At 38.0% G+C, this 19,749-nt stretch overlaps 1 protein-coding gene across 1 annotated transcript in view; it reads right to left on the bottom strand.

Annotated features, from left to right (window-relative positions):
* LOC136259330 (signal peptide, CUB and EGF-like domain-containing protein 3) overlaps nucleotides 1-18,916 on the bottom strand; it is a 36,509-nt gene extending 17,593 nt beyond the window's left edge. Inside the window, exons 1-5 of the mRNA XM_066052825.1 lie at nucleotides 18,817-18,916; nucleotides 18,309-18,431; nucleotides 16,405-16,527; nucleotides 14,503-14,625; nucleotides 1,507-1,629 (exon numbers count right to left, since the gene is read on the bottom strand). Of these exons, the coding sequence (XP_065908897.1) occupies nucleotides 1,507-1,629; nucleotides 14,503-14,625; nucleotides 16,405-16,527; nucleotides 18,309-18,431; nucleotides 18,817-18,916 (592 nt within the window). The remainder of the gene's footprint in view (nucleotides 1-1,506; nucleotides 1,630-14,502; nucleotides 14,626-16,404; nucleotides 16,528-18,308; nucleotides 18,432-18,816) is intronic.
* Between the last annotated feature and the right edge of the window lie 833 nt (nucleotides 18,917-19,749).

The following is a 19,749-nucleotide window of genomic DNA, read 5'->3' as shown; positions in this document are numbered from 1 at the left end:
TTTGGCAAAACACATACAGGAGACAGCATGCACCTGTTTAAAAAGTTAATTTGCACACTGTGCATGGCAGTCACAGTTTTCATGCCAACAGTAACAGTAATTATTATAGATGATTATAATAGGTGACTGGATTTGCGAAAAGGTACCTTTTTCACACACAAAATTTGACCCATTTTTTGAACTTAAAGCTTCATACCTTTTTGATCATGGCATATAATTGCTTGAAAGTTTCAATGAATATAGCTACAATATCTGGCTACAGTTTGGTACTTAGAGCAAGTTAGTCAGTATAAGGAGTCCAGTGTTACATCATTTTGTGTGCTGGTATTGCAAATGTGTGGAAAAGGTACCTTTTCGCAAATCCGGTCACAATTAGGATTGTTGATAAGACTGAAACTTTAAAACGCTATTAGTTTATTTCTCTAAACAACAAAAAAGTAATTTCAGAAAATGCAAACTAGTCGGGATGTTGCAGCAGGTCACATAATGTTATGCCTGTATGGGAGTATACACGTCTCTCCAATAATCACTTCTTAACAAGCCATGCCAAGTTTCTTGCTAAATGAAGGTGTTGAAGTCACTTTGGGCATGAGACACTTCTGTGTGAATGTGAGTAGTCTCTAGGAATAGAGGGTTTCACTGCATACAGTATGTATATATATTACTTGTAACAATGTGCAAAAGTAAATGCTAAGGCACTTTAAAAGATAGATCGGTACAGGTAAGCTTTAAATTCATGTAAATTAACATGCAGGAGATGAAATACAAACAGTCAATACATGTGTATACAGTGGAACCCCCACTATTCCAGCGACCATGATAAAGTGTTCATAGAGATCACAAAAGTGTCTGAAGTTTAAATGTATATGTACACCATCAAAATGGGACCATGAACATACGTCCTGGTTATCAAGTCGTCCACATTTCAGGGTGAGGAGTTATCCTGTATTTACATAACATTTATTTAAAAAAGTAAAACACCTCACATACTTCTGGACACATGATGGCTTCTCTGTCTAGAGTACTGTATGTACATCTCTGTAAAGCTAATAACTATACAGCATTTTATAAATAGTGAAAAACAACTATTAAACACTTGAAAAGAGTTAGTACAGTGGAAGGTGCACAAAGAAGTGCTTTGACTGCTCTAGTAGGGTATCAGGTATATAATTATATTGATTTTTTGATGTTAGTAAACTTCACTCCAAATGTATAATTTTGGTCTATTGATCTCATTCTGAAGGGTGACTAAGCACCCTTTCCACCACCTACTGTATGATAGCCAAATTAAGGTATTCACCAGGAGGACATTAGTTTTACCACTTCAGGTACTGAAAGCATTGTACAACAGTGCAATCTTCTTCATTGGATCAACTGATAGCTTGTGCTAATAGAGTTAATTATTAGTAAACTGCTTGCCAATATTTATAGGCACCACTGCCAATAATACATGCATGCAGACAATTTTGTGATTGTGCTACATATGCATATTTCCTTGTTCCATACCTTTACAGCTGTGTTTATTTCTTGACAGTATATAACCACTGTTACATTCACAGATATAAGATCCAGGAGTGTTTACACAAGTTTGATAGCAGCCACCATTGTTGATAAGGCATGGATTATCATCTGCAAAAAATTAATCATAATTAATTTTTTTTCTTAAAGTGGCACTGAACCAATTAAGGGCAGCCATAGAATGTTAATTGGACAGCATGTTTGTGGTAACCCATGAATAAACACAGAATCCATAGACCACAGCGAAATGCCTCAACATGGAAAGTAGTGAAAATGCCCACCTGTGGACTACAACTTTGGCTAGCAGCTCCATCAATCCTTAATCACAAAAATTCAAAACACACTCTTGCAGAGATTTAATGCTTACTAAATTTTGATGGAGTTTGGTGCCTAATTTTGATTTTATTTAGCAAGAAAGGAGGCCTTGTGGCTAGTCATGGCATGCTCCGTATAACAGTAATCACACATGATGGCAGCTGGTGCCATTCACCAGTGCTCGTTAACCATAGCTGTGACAAGGTAACATTTTAAAGCATGAATAAAGGTTGTATGAACAACAGAAGTTGGGCAGTCTGACAGAGCTTGTTCGAAAAGGAAAGCATAGAATTGTTCTACAAGGTGAAAAATGGTTGAAACCAAACTAGCTTAGTGATTGGCAAAGTTATTTTAAAACTGGGCTTGAAACTTCACAGTTATGTAATTAGATGTAAAATAAAGTCGTGGTATTTCATGAAACTTTATTTACTTAACTAAAGCATCACAGGTTATAACAACAGCTTTTTAGGTGTAGATTAAATTGTACATTAGCTAAATTTTGGGCCACCCCAAAGTAGCTTATTAAGCGTGTGGGTAGAAACAAGTTGTTTTGTGCAGCTGGACTTAATTGGGCCAGTGCCACAAATGCAGTAGGCAATATACTCAAACAGTAATTAACGTTAGATTCTATGAATTTTACTATGCATTAAATCTACTTTATTGCAATATGAAAAATCAAGAAAAACCTCAATCATGCAGAAAACCAGTGTCTAGAATTAGTCAATTAGTGCATAATGGTTTAGAACAATAGTTTTAATTATGGTCAAGTTACAAATATGCTGTATTTGTTGATTTACTATTGTGAAATACTGGTAGTGGATGTATTTTTATGTGTTTGCACATACGTATCTTCTGTGATAAGTATACATGTATATTTACATTGTAGCCAGATTGCACAAGTGATAGAGCTGGGTAATATCAAGACACACAGTAGTGTGTCGTGCGGCCCAAGAAGCCGGCGCGCCACACCAGGAGTATATTTACAGGAAGAAAGTAAATGCGATTTTCACACCTTTATAGCTCCGTGATTATCCGATTGAAACCAAAGTTGCCACAGACGTGTCGGCTAGGTAGGGGAGTCCACATTCCAAATTTGAAGAAAATTGCTCCAGCCATTTCCGAAATACGAGCGGCCAAAGTTTGGGTTTTTTCCTTTGTTTTTTTTCTTCTACTTCTTTTCGCACACTTCGAAAAATTCGCCATAAAACACGGATTCGTGCTTCAATCGGACAGAAATTTGGCATACGTAAAGGGCTCATTAATGCGAATCTCACTACCAAGTTTGGTAGGAATCCGATGAAAATTCACGGAGTTATTACCGATTATTTGCGTAAAATAAGGTCGAAGGTCTGTCACACCTACAGGGTAAACCCCTTGGAGGAATCAGTTGAAAATTGCTATGTAGATGGAGTAACTATCGTAGGAGTGCCTTGTTGTGGTTTGAAAGGAATCCAGTTAAGGGCCATCGAGATATGACACAAAATCCAACCTATGTCACAATTACGCAATCATTTTTATGAAAAAAAACAACTATTAGTTTTCACGCCTACCAGGCAAACCGCTTAGAGCAATGAGCTGAAAATCGGTGTGTAGCTGGAATAATTATCATAGAAAGTCCTTGTAGTAGTACAGAAGAATCGGATTACATACCACTGAGTTATGATTCCAAAGCCAACTACGTGTAGCATATGCGAGATCGAGATACTCTAATAGAACAGTCACCCTAATAGAGCATTCAACTACGTTTATAACTTATAGAATTATGTTACATTGCAAGTTATTCTGTAGGGAGTTCAGCTACAACAGTTAATCTTATAGACAATTCACTACAAGCAAGTCACCCTGTAGAGAGTTCAGCTACAAATATGTCGCTGTAGAGATTCAGAACATTATAAGTCACACTGAAGAGACTTCAGTTATAATTAAGTCATCCTGTAGAGAATTCAGCTACAAACAAGTCACTGCGTAGAGGGTTCAGCTACAAAAAAGCTACCCAGTAGAGAGTTCATCTAGATCAGCTACAAACAAGTTACTTTATACAATGTTCAGCTACAAGTAAGTCACTCTGTAGAGAGTTCAGCTACAACCAAGTCACTCTGTAGTACAAACAAGTCACCGTGTAGCTGGAGAGTTCAGAAACCAATCAAGAAAACCACTCTGTAAAGAGTTCAGCTATACAAACATGTTATAATTCTATAGAGAAAGTTATAACTCCATAGAGAGATCAACTACAAGACATTACTTTATAGAGAGTTCAGTTACAAAGAAACTACCATGTAGAGAGTTCAGCTGCAAACAAATCACCCTGTAGAGAGTTCAGCTATGAACAGATCACCCTGTAGAGAGTTCAGTTAGAAAAAGTCATCCTGCAGAAAGATCAGCTAGAAGGATCACCTTGTTGTAGACAGTTCAACTGCAAATAAATTACCCTGCAGATAGTTCAGCTACAAGCAAGTCACCCTGTAGAGAGATCAGCTACAAGAAGTCACCTTGTTGAAAGTTCAGCTACAAAAAACCATCATATAAATAGCTCAGCTGCAAACAAATCACCCTGTAGAGAGTTCAGCTATGAACAAATCACCTTGTAGAGAGTTCAGCTATGAACAGATCACCCTGTAGAGAGTTCAGCTACAAAAAGTCATCCTGTAGACAGATCAGCTAGAAGGATCACATTGTAGAGAGTTCAACTACAAATAAATCACCCTGCAGATAGTTCAGCTACAAACAAGTCACCCTGTAGAGAGATCAGATAGAAGAAATTACCTTGTAGAGAGTTCAGCTACAAAAAAACCATCATATAAAGAGCTCAGCTGCAAACAAATCACCCTGTAGAGAGTTCAGCTACGAACAGATCACTCTGTAGAGAGATCAGCTAGAAGAAATCACCTTGTAGAGAATTCAGCTATAAAGAAACACCATGTAGAGAGTTCAGCTGCAAACAAATCACCCTGTAGAGAGATCAGCTAGAAGAAATTACCTTGTAGAGAGTTCAGCTACAAAAAAAACATCATATAAAGAGCTCAGCTGCAAACAAATCACCCTGTAGAGAGTCCAGCTAAGAACAGATCACTCTGTAGAGAGATCAGCTAGAAGAAATCACCTTGTAGAGAGTTCAGCTATAAAGAAACACCATGAAGAGAGTTCAGCTGCAAACAAATCACCCTGTAGAGAGTTCAGCTATGAACAGATCACCCTATACAGGGGCGGGTCCAGAGTTTGGAAAGAGGGGGGGGGGGGCACCTTGCTGAAAAAGTTGAAGAGCAAAAAAAAAAAAAATGTCACAACAATAACAGTTAGTTATCCTTTACCAAATTTATCACGTATGTTATGTAAAATAAAATCCTATTGACAGCTTCATAGGTAAGCTACACTGCCTCATGAACATTGTGACTGCATGATTGACTGCTCTATTAGAGTATCTCGATCTTGTATGCAATTTCTTGAAGGGGGGGCATTTGCCCAAAATGCCCCATCCTGGATCCGCCATTGCTATAGAGAGTTCAGTTAGAAAAAGTCATCCTGTAGAGAGATCAGCTAGAAGGATCACCTTGTAGAGAGTTCAACTGCAAATAAATCACCCTGCAGATAGTTCAGCTACAAACAAGTCACCCTGTAGAGAGATCAGCTACTAGAAGTTACCTTGTAGAAAGTTCAGCTACAAAAAACCATCATATAAACAGCTCAGCTGCAAAGAAATCACCCTGTAGAGAGTTCAGCTGGAAAAATTCATCCTGTAGACAGATCAGCTAGAAGAATCACATTGTAGAGAGTTCAACTACAAATAAATCACCCTGCAGATAGTTCATCTACAAACAAGTTACCCTGTAGAGAGATCAGCTGGAAGAAATTACCTTGTAGAGAGCTCAGCTACAAAAAAACCATCATATAAAAAGCTCAGCTGCAAACAAATCACCTTGTAGAAAGTCCAGCTTCGAACAGATCACTCTGTAGAGAGATCAGCTAAAAGAAATCACCTTGTAGAGAGTTCAGCTATAAAGAAACCACCATGTAGAGAGTTCAGCTGCAAACAAATCATCTGTAGAGAGTTCAGCTGCAAACAAATCATCTGTAGAGAGTTCAGCCAGAACAAGTTCACCCTGTAGAGAGATCAGCTAGAAACAAGTCACCCTGTAGAGAGATCAGCTACAAAGAAACCATCCTGTAGAGAGTTCAATTACAAATAGATAACCCTATAGAGAGTTCAGATAGAAACAAGTCACTGTGTAGAGAGATCAGCTAGAAACAAGTCATCCAGAGATCAGCTAGAAACAAGTCACCCTGTAGAGAGATCAGCTAGAAACAAGTTACCTGTAGAGAGATCAGCTATAAAGAAACCATCCTGTAGAGAGTTCAGCTAAAATCAAGTTACACTATAGAGAGATCTGCTAGAAACAAACCATCTTGTAGAGAGTTCAGTTGCAAAAATATCATCCTGTAGAGAGTTCAGCCACCCTGTAGAGAGTTCAGCTAGAACACGTTACCTTGTAGAGAGTTCAGCTACAAAGAAACCACCATGTAGAGAGTTCGGCTACAAACAAATCATCTGTAGAGAGTTCAGCCAGAAACAAGTTCACCCTGTAGAGAGTTCAGCTACAAAGAAACCATCCTGTAGAGAGTTCAATTACAAACAGATAACCCTATAGAGAGTTCAGCTAGAAACAAGTCACCATGTAGAGAGATCAGCTAGAAACAAGTCACCCTGTAGGGAGATCAGCTAGAAACAAGTCACCCTGTAGAGAGATCAGCTACAAAGAAACCATCATGTAGAGAGTTCAATTACAAATAGATAACCCTATAGAGAGTTCAGCTAGAAACAAGTCACCGTGTAGAGAGATCAGCTAGAAACAAGTCATCCTGAGATCAGCTAGAAACAAGCCATCCAGAGATCAGCTAGAAACAAGTTACCCTGTAGAGAGATCAGCTAGAAACAAGTCACCCTGTAGAGTGATCAGCTAAAAAAGAAACCATCCTGTAGAGAGTTCATTACAAACAGATAACCTTATAGAGAGTTCAGCTAGAAACAAGTCACCGTGTAGAGAGATCAGCTAGAAGAAGTTACCTTGTAGAGAATTCAGCTACAAAAAAAACCATCATATAAAGAGCTCAGCTGCAAACAAATCACCCTGTAGAGAGTCCAGCTACGAACAGACAACCCTGTAGAGATATCAGCTAGAAGAAATCACCTTGTAGAGAGTTCAGCTATAAGGAAACCACCATGTAGAGAGTTCAGCTGCAAACAAATCATCTGTAGAGAGTTCAGCCAGAAACAAGTTCACTCTGTAGAGAGATCAGCTAGAAATAAGTCACCCTGTAGAGAGATCAGCTACAAAGAAACCATCCTGTAGAGAGTTCAATTACAAACAGATAACCCTATGGAGAGTTCAGCTAGAAACAAGTCACCATGTAGAGAGATCAGCTAGAAACAAGTCACCCTGTAGAGAGATCAGCTAGAAACAAGTCACCCTGTAGAGTGATCAGCTACAAAGAAACCATCCTGTAGAGAGTTTAATTACAAACAGATAACCCTATAGAGAGTTCAGCTAGAAACAAGTCACTGTGTAGAGAGATCAGCTAGAATCAAGTCACCCCGTAGAGGAATCAGCTAGAAACAAGTCACCCTGTATAGAGATCAGCTACAAAGAAACCATCCTGTAAAGAGTTCAATTACAAACAGATGCCCTTATAGAGAGTTCAGCTAGAAACAAGTCACCGCATAGAGAGATCAGCTAGAAACAAGTTAGATCAGCTAGAAACAAGTTACCTGTAGAGAGATCAGCTACAAAGAAACCATCCTATAGAGAGTTCAGCTACAATCAAGTTACACTATAGAGAGATCAGCTAGAAACAAATCATCTTGCAGAGAGTTCAGTTGCAAACAAATCACCCTGTAGAGAGTTCAGCCACCCTGTAGAGAGTTCAGCTAGAACAAGTCACCTTGTAGAGAGTTCAGCTGCAAACAAATCACCCCAGCTACAAACAAATCGTCTTGTAGAAAGACCAGCTAGAAAAAAGTCACCCTCTAGACATATCAGCTAGAAGAAGTCACTATTTAGAGAGTTCAGCTACAAAGAAACCACCAAGTAGAGAGTTCAGCTGCAAACAAATCACCCTGTAGAGAGTTCAGCCACCCTGTAGAGAGTTCAGCTACAAAGAAACCACAATGTAGAGAGTTCAGCTGCAAACAAATCACCCCAGCTACAAACAAAGCGCCTTGTAGAAAGACCAGCTAGAAAAAAGTCACCCTCTAGACATATCAGCTAGAAGAAGTCACCATTTAGAGAGTTCAGCTACAAAGAAACCACCAAGTAGAGAGTTCAGCTGCAAACAAATCACCCTGTAGAGAGTTCAGCTAGAAACAAATCATCCTGTAGAGAGTTCAGCAAGAAATAAATCACCCTGAAAAAAGTTCAGCTACAAACAATGAGAGTTTCAGCTACAGTTCAGTTATGTAAGAAGTCACCTTATTAACTACAGTATGTGATAATCATCATTCAATGTTAAATATACAAATATTTCATCAGACAAAAGCTATACACACTCCTTTGTTCCACAATTCCTGCAATAAAAAAAAACTAGTTAAAAGGAAGCATCAAAGTCATATGGCTAGTTTTGTGGCTTGCAATACAAAAAGAAGCGATATCTAAACCAAAACAGCCAAGCTATAAAAAAAGTGTGGCCTCCCAAAAGGCCAAGGTGAAAAAAGATGTGAAATCCAAGGTGGCGGCTAAGAAATGGCTGTGATGGTAGCTTAATGGCAAAAATTTTAACTACGAAAATTCATGTGAATTTGGTGCCAAATCCTTGTGGAGGAGGCAACGCAAATTCACCTGAATTTTCGTAATTTAAAATTTTGCCATTAACCTACCATCCCAGCCATTTCTTGGCTGCCACCTTGGATTTCACATCTTTTTTCACCTTGGCCTTTTTGGGGGCCGCACTCTTTTTTTTTACAGCTTGGCTGTTTTGGTTTAGATATCAGTATTGTTAGTAAACTGTGGTATTTAAGACATACCGGTTTTGATACTGCCTGCACACCCACTACCAGGTGTTTTAATACTACCATACTGTCTGCAGTATGGCCTCCCTGTGGACATGTTTCATATCATATTTAGAGATTAACCAGATAAGTGACAATGTTTGAGGTCAGGTGCTGATGTAGTCAACTAACCAAACAAGTTTGTCTGTGGTGATTTGTACCTGAGGCTTGTTGAGCTACCATAGGTACTGTATAACAACTAGCACTTGTGCTGTAAAGCCTTAATAAATAAAAATAAATAAATAAAATAAATTTGGTGGTATATTAAATTTGGCGAATTGATGATAACCGCCAAATTTAGAATTCGTCGATATTATTTTCATACCTTGAGTCCAAGCTTTTGATAGCAATTGTTTATGTAGGTTTTGTCAAACCAAGTGTGGCTTCATGGATACTACTTAAACACACCTTAGCGTGGTTCCACGCATGCAAATGGGTGTGGCTCTCAACAAAAGCTACCTACTGCAAGACTAGAACTTGTACTCAATTAGTGGACGTAGCTCCACGTAAGCCTGCAGACAGGATTCATGCACACCCGTTGATAAATGGGTGAGGCTCTACATATGCTATAGACAGAAACACATGATCAAGACACACAATAGTGTGTCGTGCGGCCCAAGAAGCCGGCGCGCCACACCGTGAGTATATTAACAGAAAAAAAGAAAACGCAATTTTCACACCTATGTAGCTCTGTGATCCCTTATCCGATTGGAACCAAAATTGCTACAGACGTGCCGGCCAGGTATGGGAGTCTACATACCAAATTTGAAGAACATCGCTCCAGCCATTTCCGAGATATGAGTGAACACAATTTCGTTTTAATTTCTTCATTTTTTTTCTTCTACTTCTTCATTTCACACACTTCGCAAAATCTGCCATAGAACACGAATGCATGCTCCAATCGGGCGGAAATGTGGCACACTTGAAGGGCTCATTAAGGCGGATCTCAGTACAAACTTTGGTAGGAATCCAATGAACATTCATGGAGTTATGATCGATTATTCGCGTAAAATAAGGTCGAAGGTCTGTCACGCCTACAGAGTAAACCCCTTGAAGCAATGAGTTGAAAATTGCTATGTAGATGGAGTAACCATCGTAGGAGTGCTTTTTGTGGTTTGAAAAGAATCGAGATAAAGACCATGGAGATATTACACAAAACCCAACCTGTGTCACAATTATGCAATCGATTTTTATGAATAAAAACTATTAGTTTTCACGCCTACCAGGCAAACCGCTTAGAGCAATTACCTGAAAATCAGTGTGTAGCTGGAATAATCATCCTGGAAAGTCTTTGCAGTAGTACAGAAGAATCGGATTACAAACCACTGAGTTATGATTCGAAAGCCAATTACGTGTTGCAAATGCGAGATCGAGATACTCTAATAGAACAGTCACCCTAATAGAGCATTCGGCTACGTTTATAACTTACTCCATTAAAGAATTATATTACATTGCAAGTTATTCTGTAGGAAGTTCAGCTACAAACAGTTAATCGTATAGACAATTCAGCTAGAAACAAGTCACCTTGTACAGAGTTCAGCTACAAAGAAACCACTATGTAGAGAGTTCAGCTGCAAACAAATCACCCTTTAGAGAGTTCGGATACGAAAAGATCACCTTGTACGCCTGTAGAGAGTTCAGCTAGAAGAAGTCACCTTGTAGAGATTACAACTACAAAGAAACCACTATGTAGAGAGTTCAGCTGCAAACAAATCATCCTGTAGAGAATTCTGCTACAAACAAATCACCCTATAGAGAGTAGAGAGATCAGCTAGAAACAAGTCACCCTGTAGAGAGATCAGCTAGAAGAAGTCACCTTGTAAAGAGTTCAGCTACAAAGAACCAAATGGTAGAGAGTTCAGCTGCAAACAAGTCACTCTGTAGAGAGTTCAGCTGTGAACAGATCACCCTGTAGAGAGTTCAGTTACAAACAACTCACCCTGTAGAGAGATCAGCTAGAAAAAAGAATTTACCTTGTAGAGAGTTCAGCTACAAATGTAGAGAGTTCAGCTGCAAACAAATCACCCTGTAGAGAGTTCAGCTACGAAAAGATCACCCTGTAGAGAGTTCAGCTAGAAGAAGTCACCTTGTAGAGAGTTCAGCTACAAAGAAACCACCATGCAGAAAGTTCAGCTACATGCAAACAAATAATTCTGTAGATAGTTCAGCTACAAACAAATCAGAGATCAGCTTGAAACAAGTCACTCTGTAGACAGATCAGCTAGTAGAAGCTACCTTGTAGAGAGTCCAGCTACAAAGAAACTATGCATGTAGAGAGTTCAGCTGCAAATAAATCACCTTGTAGAGAGTTCAGCTACGAACAGATCACCCTGTAGAGAGTTCAGTTAGAAACAATCCACCCTGTAGAGAGTTCAGGTAGAAACAAGTCACCCTGTACAGAGATCAGCTGGAAGAAGTCACCTTGTAAGAATTCAACTACAAAATAACCACCATGTACAGAGTTCAGCTGCAAACAAATCACCTTGTAGAGAGTTCAGCTACAAAGAAACCACCATGTAGAAAGTTCAGCTGCAAGCAAATCACCCTGTAGAAAGTACAGCTAGAAACAAATAACCCATCAGCTAGAAACAAATAACCCATCAGCTAGAAACAAGTCACCCTGTAGAGAGATCAGCTAGAAGGATCACCTTGTAGAGAGTTCAGCTACAAAGAATCACCCTGCAGATAGTTCAGCTACAAACAAGTCATCCTGTAGAGAGGTCAGCTAGATGAAGTTACCTTGTAGAGAATTCAGGTACAAAGAAACCATCATGTAGAGAGTTCAACTGCAAACAAATCACCCTGTAGAGAGGTCAGCTATGAACAGATCACCCTGTAGAGAGTTCAGATACAAACAATTCACCTTGTAGAGAGATCAGCTAGAAGAAGATACTGTACCTTGTAGAAAATTCAGCTACAAACAGATCACTCTGTAGAGAGTTCAGCTATGCATAGATCACCCTATAGAGAGTTCAGCTACAAGCAATTCACACTGTAGAGAGATCAGCTACAAAGAAACCATCATGTAGAGAGTTCAGCTGCAAATAAGTCACTCTGTAGAGAGTTCAGCTATGAAAAGATCACCCTGTAGAGAGTTCAGCTACAAAGAAACCACCATGTAGAGAGTTCAGCTGCAAACAAATCACCCCAACTACAAACAAATCGCCTTGTAGAAAGACCAGCTAGAAAAAGTCACCCTCTAGACATATCAGCTAGAAGAAGTCACCATTTAGAGAGTTCAGCTACAAAGAAACCACCATGTAGAGAGTTCAGCTGCAAACAAATCACCCTGTAGAGAATTCAGCTACAAACCAATCACCCTGTAGAGAGACCAACTAGAAACAAGTCACCCTGTAGACAGATCAGCTAGGAGAAGTTACCTTGTAGAGAGTTCAGCTGCAAACAAATCACCCTGTAGAGAGTTCAACTACAAACAGATAACCCTGCAGAGAGTTCAGCTAGAGTCAAGTCACTCTGCAGAAAAAATCCTGTAAAGAGTTCATCTTCGTACAAGCAAATCACCCTGTAGAGAGTTCAGCTACATTTCAAGTCACCCAGTAGAGAGACCAACTGCAAATTATCCTGTAGAGATTAATTGACATGTAATAAATATATACATTTACTGATAAAATCAGAATGAGTTAAAGTATTTATAAAATCTGCTTCATCTTTTTCTTTTTCCTGTGGTAGAGAAAAAAATACAGGTTAAAAACCGCAAAGCTGGCCTATAGAAGTGAAATCTAATCAAAAACAGCCAAGCTGTAAAAAAAGGAGTGCGGCCCTTGAAAAGGCTACGGTGAAAAAAGATGTGAAATCCAAGGTGGCGGCCAAGAAATGGCTGTGATGGTAGGTTAATGGTAAAAATTTTAATAACGACAATTCAGGTGAATTTTGTGCCAAGACCAAGCGGCACCAAATTCACCTGAATTGTCGTTATTAAAAGTTTTACCATTAACCTACCATCACAGCCATTTCTTGGCCGCCACCTTGAATTTCACATCTTTTTTCACCATAGCCTTTTCAAGGACCACACTCCTTTTTTACAGCTTGGCTGTTTTTTTTTTGATTAGATCCTGATAAGTGGGTATGGCCCATAAAAGAGACTATAGGCTGCAGCAAGACCTTTAAAGCAGGTCAGACTGGGATGACCTGACCCAGTTTCAATCCAGTCTTGTGTGAACCAGATCTTATTTTCTGCAGAGGAGCACTTCCTTTTTTGCAGGAAAAAGGGTCTTATGTGACCGTCTCAGTGAAAACCTGTCTAGTTTGCACAAGCATGCATATTGAGAAAATCATAATTTAAAAATGATTACGCATGCTACAAGAAAAAATATGCAAGGTTTTTATTGGGCCAGTACTCAGGGGCGTAGGAAGATATATAATTTGTGCCCAGTGTTAAAGCTGAAGACCAAAAAAAAAAGGTCGCCAGTGTACATGACTGCTTTATTAGAGTCATTGACTGCTCTATTATAGTATCTCGATCTTTTCAGTAATATATAGTACAGTGTGCTGACACCATTAGTAATGCAACTGGAAATATTTATGGGTGCCCAAGCACCCATGGCACCCATGCTTCCTACGCCCCTGGTACTCGAAGAAGGAAGACCCTAAAACTATATACCATCTTATTCGCCTGCTCATGGAGAGTTCAAAAATCTTTGTTTTGTTTTTGTAGCTTCAATGGTATGGGTGACATGTGCATTTGTTTACGATGCTGTAAACATAAACAAGATCATCATCGTTTCTTCTACCAAACCACCTTCATATAACTATGCGCAAGTGACTGCAGGACTAAAACTATACCTTGGTTGATCTGCCAATCCATGGTGAACATTGTAAGCCAAATTCCATCTTTGTAGACTAATCCAAATGGAAGTTATGGCTGTGAATGCAAGCATCTGTAGTTTATTTTTAGTATAGTCACTGTACAATCGATTTCCTTGTTCTTCCTACTTTCTAGCACTGTAATTTCAAAACTACACACCACAGAAGGCTGAAACTTTGGTGATCCATTCCTTAGACACTGCAGATAATGGTGAGTAAAAAATAAAAAAAAAATAATTGTGCGAACAAGTCGGGTTTTTGCTGAGACGGTCACATATATTAGTTTGGCCAATATTTGTTTTTATATAGTATTTGGTGCTTTTATTAAGGTAAATGGCTGTTACTTTAATACTAATGGCTTTTACATTAATACTGTGATATTTTTTACAGAAGGTATGTATACTATTTTCTACTTCAGTACCGCCCAGCTCTAATAAGTAACTTTTATAGTACTTATTATTTGCATTTACAAGGCATTGAAAAACTATCTGGATCCACATCTGGTTATTTCTTGGAAAGGAATTAAGCAGCTGTGATAGTAAAGAGTGCAGACTTAAATGTGCTGCTGAAACATCTTTAGCATGTAAACACCATTTTGTTGATATGCACAAACCTATTATATCACCTATTTTTGTTTAATACTCCATACCCTACAACATCAAGTATAGTGGAATACACAAAAAAAACCATGATCACCTGGTAAATTTTGAGGAGTTGGTAGGATCAGAAATACACAATGTAATTAACTTTGCATGGCCTTATTATATCATTTGTTACATATACGTACCACATATGAACTATGTACATACCTTTGCATCTGTGTTTATCCCTTCGAAGTGAATATCCTGCATCACAGCTACACTCGTATGAACCTGGATTGTTTGTACATTTATGTTCACAGCCACCATTATTCTTGAGGCATTCGTTAATATCTGCAAAAATAAAGATGCATGCTTGAAGTAATTAAATTATGTCAATTCTGTTTGAAATTTTAAAACATTAATTTGTACCTTTATTCCTTTTAAACGTATACCGTAAACTCTGTTTATTAGGCGCAGATGGTTATTACACACATATTGCTTGTTAAGCACATATGGAATACTTGCGCTAAACACTTCCTGTTAAGCAAATATAATTGTAATCACTCCTGCAAACTAGTACTATGTAGAATGGTAACAAAATACCAATATAACAAGCCAGAAGCATCACAGTACACTCGATAATTCGCCAGGCATGTGTCTAGCAGATACCACCACCTGTATTAGCGATAGCTGCACCTGACTTGTTGTTTCCTCAACTGAAGTAAGCTATTTGACTAAACACTGGTAACTAAACCGATAGAAAAATGTGGTGTGCACCGGTAATACTCTCCTAGCAGAAACCTGTTACAATCACTTATTTAATGCATGCACTTAACAAGCGTAGTATATTTCTCAAATAATTCCTCCGAAAATTATAAGCGCATGCACTTAATAACTGGAGTCAACGGTATCCCACTTTACAGGTGCACTTGTATGAGCCTGGATTGTTCATATAACCATCTTCACAGCCACCATTATTGTTGAGGTATTCATTAATATCTGCAAAATACACTAATTAAGTACCAGAACACTTCATTACTAAAGCCACCTCTGTCATTGTTGTGGTCCCTTTTTTGAATCAGAGGTGATCCCTGAGTTTTCACTGTACTTATAATCTAATATAAATCAGTCCAACTGTAAAAAGAAGGGTCCGGCCTTCCAAAAATAGGCTAGTATATATGAAAAAGATGTGATCTCAAAGATGGTGGCCAAGTAATATTACAAATTAAGTGACATAACATCATTGCCGTAATTTCTTGGCTGCCACCTTTGATATCAGACCGAAACAAGCTGGAGTAGTGCACGATATGCATATCAAATCACAGTAAAACAATAATAAGTATTATATCCCTACTGTGCTCAAGGTACCATAATGAAAATGCACAGTTGGGATACAACACTTCTTATTGTTTTACCATGATTTAATATTGTGCACTACTCCAGCTTGTTTCAGTACTATTCATCGATGTGCTATGGTCCCTACTCTAGTCAATTATGTACTTGTTTGTTAATAAAATAAAATTATTATGACTGGTACACCCATGCATACTGCATCAAAGGAAAGAAATGGCAATGTGCGCCCCATGCAGCTATCAATTATCGTCTGAAAAGTGAAGTATCCATTACGCTTCATTGTCAGTTATGTCCAATCTGTTACACAGCTATACGAATCAAGAACTGATCATAAACCACCTCTGCAGTCAAAGTACTGTAGCTACTATGAAAAATACGAAAATTTCCATTATGAAACATGCTACCTCCTAAATCAATACTTTTTGCTGTCAGTAAAGATGAATGGGACACAAAGGAGGACACTGGTAAGTCCTTGAAAATGCATTGTATGCACTGCAGTATGCCACAAGACACCTCTTGGGCTGAAGTGACACCGAACAGTGAAAAAATTAATCCCATAGAATTAGCCATTATAGAGTTACACTTGTCTGAAGGCATCAATCAGTCAGCCAGTAGAAAATTGATAACAGTTTCTTGCGTGTGCACATAACAGTCACTTTTGTGTGCATGTTGTGGGCTTGGATAGTGTATGTCAACCAGAATTTTCACAACTACAGTGTATGTAATTAAGCTTGTGAAATTGTTAGCACTACTAACAAGAATATTTATTGTGCATACCTTCACAATTGTGTTTATCATCTAGGAGTTTGTATCCTGCATAGCAACTGCAGTAATATGAACCTGGAGTATTATGACATCTGTCCTTACAGCCACCATTGTTCATGAGGCATTCATTCTTATCTATATAAAATATCACAGTGAATACTAATACACAGTATAAGAGTACTGTAGGATGTATATTGAAAATGAAAACCAACAATAATTTCTTGACAAAATTTTACAACATTTTTCACACTAGCTCATTTGAGGATGCCATGTCTTACTTTCATAGCATGAGTGATGTGGTATAGATATACGTATCAATAATTACAGTAAAACTGTAAAAATGACAATATTTACAGTATACGTTAGCATTTGTCATTTACTTGGTTTATTAATACAAAAAGAGTGATGGCAGTGTTGTTGTACTAAGTGTATAATGGTTGCTGGTCATCTTGCATCTAGCTGTACCAGTGCATAAGTGAAACTGGTAAACATTGATATTCAACCCTACCAACCCTAGCACAAAAGTGGAATTGGCTGGACACCTATTGTCATCTGTCTAAAGTGGCCTTTGTAATTATTAATAATATTTCTTTCCATTTCATATGTACAGATCAAAACACACACAATTACAGAGATAAGAAACACAATGTCTCATTCATGTACAAAGTGACCTGCCTAAAATTTATAGCCACCTAATAATTAAGGTTACAGCTGTATGTAGGAAATTTAAACTGGAATAAACAGGCAATAATTTGGTTACTTTACACCTCTAACATAGCACTATTCCTTGGTGTAATTTTAAAGTGAGGAGATATATATGACTAGCCAAGTTTGGGAACTTGGAAAGATGATAAGACCCCTTTTTGCATATCCATCATATAATGTGACCAGATTTGCAAAAGGTCCTGTTCCACACAAATTTTGACCCATTTCATAACTTTTTCATTGCATTTAACTTATCATGATTAAAGCTACAGTATTTGGCTACATTTTGACTTAAAGAGAAATGTAATCAGTATAATCAGAGAAGGTACATGAGCTATAGGGCTTATACAGACTTTCTGGGAGGGTATTGCTAAAAACTATGTATCAGTCAAAACTTTTCTTATGCTGCTAAACACAGTGGTTAATTCAACCCTACTGCAGTCTATTGGAGATGCGATAAACACTAATTCTTTCTAATAGCACACATTTTGTGCTGTACCTCCTTTGACTACAAAGAGTCCACTATTTTCTTTGCTGGCATGTGAAATTTATGAAAAAGATACTTTTTGCAAATCCGGCCACATAAGTGTAATACACTTTACAGACTTGTATACTATGTTTGTGACCTTGTTGCACAATTTGTCTAGCCAGAAAGTGTCTCTTCACAATGGCTTGTCAAGCAACTCATATTGCTACCACACAATCACCTGTAAACTATAAAATTATGCATAAAAACAATGCAATGTAAAACAATCTGTTCTATGCCTTCCACAAATACAGAGCTGTCATTTCCGATATATGCTCCGCAAGTTCCTGCAGTTTAAAGGTATAACAAACTTCTCGCTATAGCCTGTACATATACCAGCTTAGTTTGGGTCAGCATTACCTAACATGCCTTTTCAACCATGGCACAGAACACACAATTATTAGGAGCTATACATTTATCTTTGCAACCAACAATTACATCTGTTTGAGGCAGATTCAGGTGTTATAGTTTTCTATACATTATAATGAATGTATGCAAATTTCAAAATTTATTCTCATTACGTATTTTATTATTTACAACTCTAAACACATTTTTTCTTCTTCTTAGTACTTGCTTTTAGAAAAATAAATTTTGTGGTTTAGGTATGTAAGTAGAATTCCAGATAATGCAATGTCCAGATAACCGAATTTCTATTGTACATTTATGACATTCGTATGTATAGTACCTGTACAATTATGGTTATCAGGTAATAGCATGTATCCATGGTTGCACATGCACTGATATGAGCCAGGAGTATTCATACATTTGTCTTCACAGCCACCATTGTTGACACGGCATTCATTAATATCTACAGAAACACAAATGTTATGCCCTTGTACAGTACATATAAATCATGTGAGATGTGTTACATAGTACTGACACTGTGATGTTTGCACAGCGATAGCATAGTAATAATCTACATGTAATATACCCTCTTCCTACAACAGTTTACTTGGGTGAAAGGTTCCACCCTCCTTTGGTGGTCCCCCTTTCTGTGGCTTGAGTACGAAAAATTTGGTGGTGTGAAAACAATTCCCGACACTAAATTCTTCCTTATACCCAAGTATCTGTTATCTCAATTAAAACTTATTTTTCACATTGGCTTTGAGTAGAGTTGGAGATTTGTCCCAAAAGGCAGTCAAGACCCTGTACAGATACCAAACCACCCCCACAATGAGGTAGGAGAAGAGTACTCAGGGTAACTAAGACTGATAATCCACCAGGCGGGATAATAACAAGTGAGTGACCAACATTAACAAGTAGATTGTGGAAAGGATAACTAGACAGGGTCATCATGTGTCAATGAATTTAGGGGTTTCTAATTTTATGAAACTTGGTGCACTTGTAGTACCTACATGTGTTTCTCATTACCCATACAAATTTTAGCAGCATATACCACATTGCCATGGTTTCTGATTTATGAAACAAAATAATTATTTCATAAAGATCAGTTCATCTATAGCTATGAAATAAAAGTTTCACTGATTAACCCATTAATGGCCACTGCCGCCATATGATGGCATGGCATTATAACCCACTCATAGAATAAATTTAGACTTGCTATAACTTGTAAAACACATTTCATAGCAAGATGCACTAGTACTGAAATGGACACACCCATAGAGGTCCAATTTCTGGGATAACCATGCATTTGATATGTAATAGCATAATAGCATGAAGTGCAACTTTTGCAATAAGTGAATTAAATCATTCTTGAATTGAAAACTAGTAGCTGATAACAAAGAAAGTGTTATACATTGATGGCGACAGGTAAAGTTGACAGTTGGTTGCTTTATTCCAGGCGCAAATTACATCGTTATGCGAATTGAAAACTAGTAGCTGATAACAAAGAAAGTGTTATACAGTACATCAATGGAGACAGGCGAAGTCGACAGTCGGCTGCTTTCTCCCAGACATGGCATGATGGACATGAGTGCAGATACGCATAGGCAACGGCAGAAATGGGACAAATCATGAAGAAACCAGCTGTGGAATGGATTGCACAGTAAGTAAACTGTTTAGAATAGTTCTTTGAAGTGTAATACACCTTTGTAAATAGTTAGTTGGGATTCTGTTGATTGTTCGGGCTGGTTTCTACCAAAGTTTAGACTTCATTGTTTGATAAC

Source organism: Dysidea avara, chromosome 6 (genome assembly GCF_963678975.1).
Source record: "Dysidea avara chromosome 6, odDysAvar1.4, whole genome shotgun sequence".
NCBI lineage: Eukaryota > Metazoa > Porifera > Demospongiae > Dictyoceratida > Dysideidae > Dysidea > Dysidea avara.
Note: the sequence above shows the minus strand (reverse complement) of the source record. Positions and strands in the feature narration are given on the sequence as shown.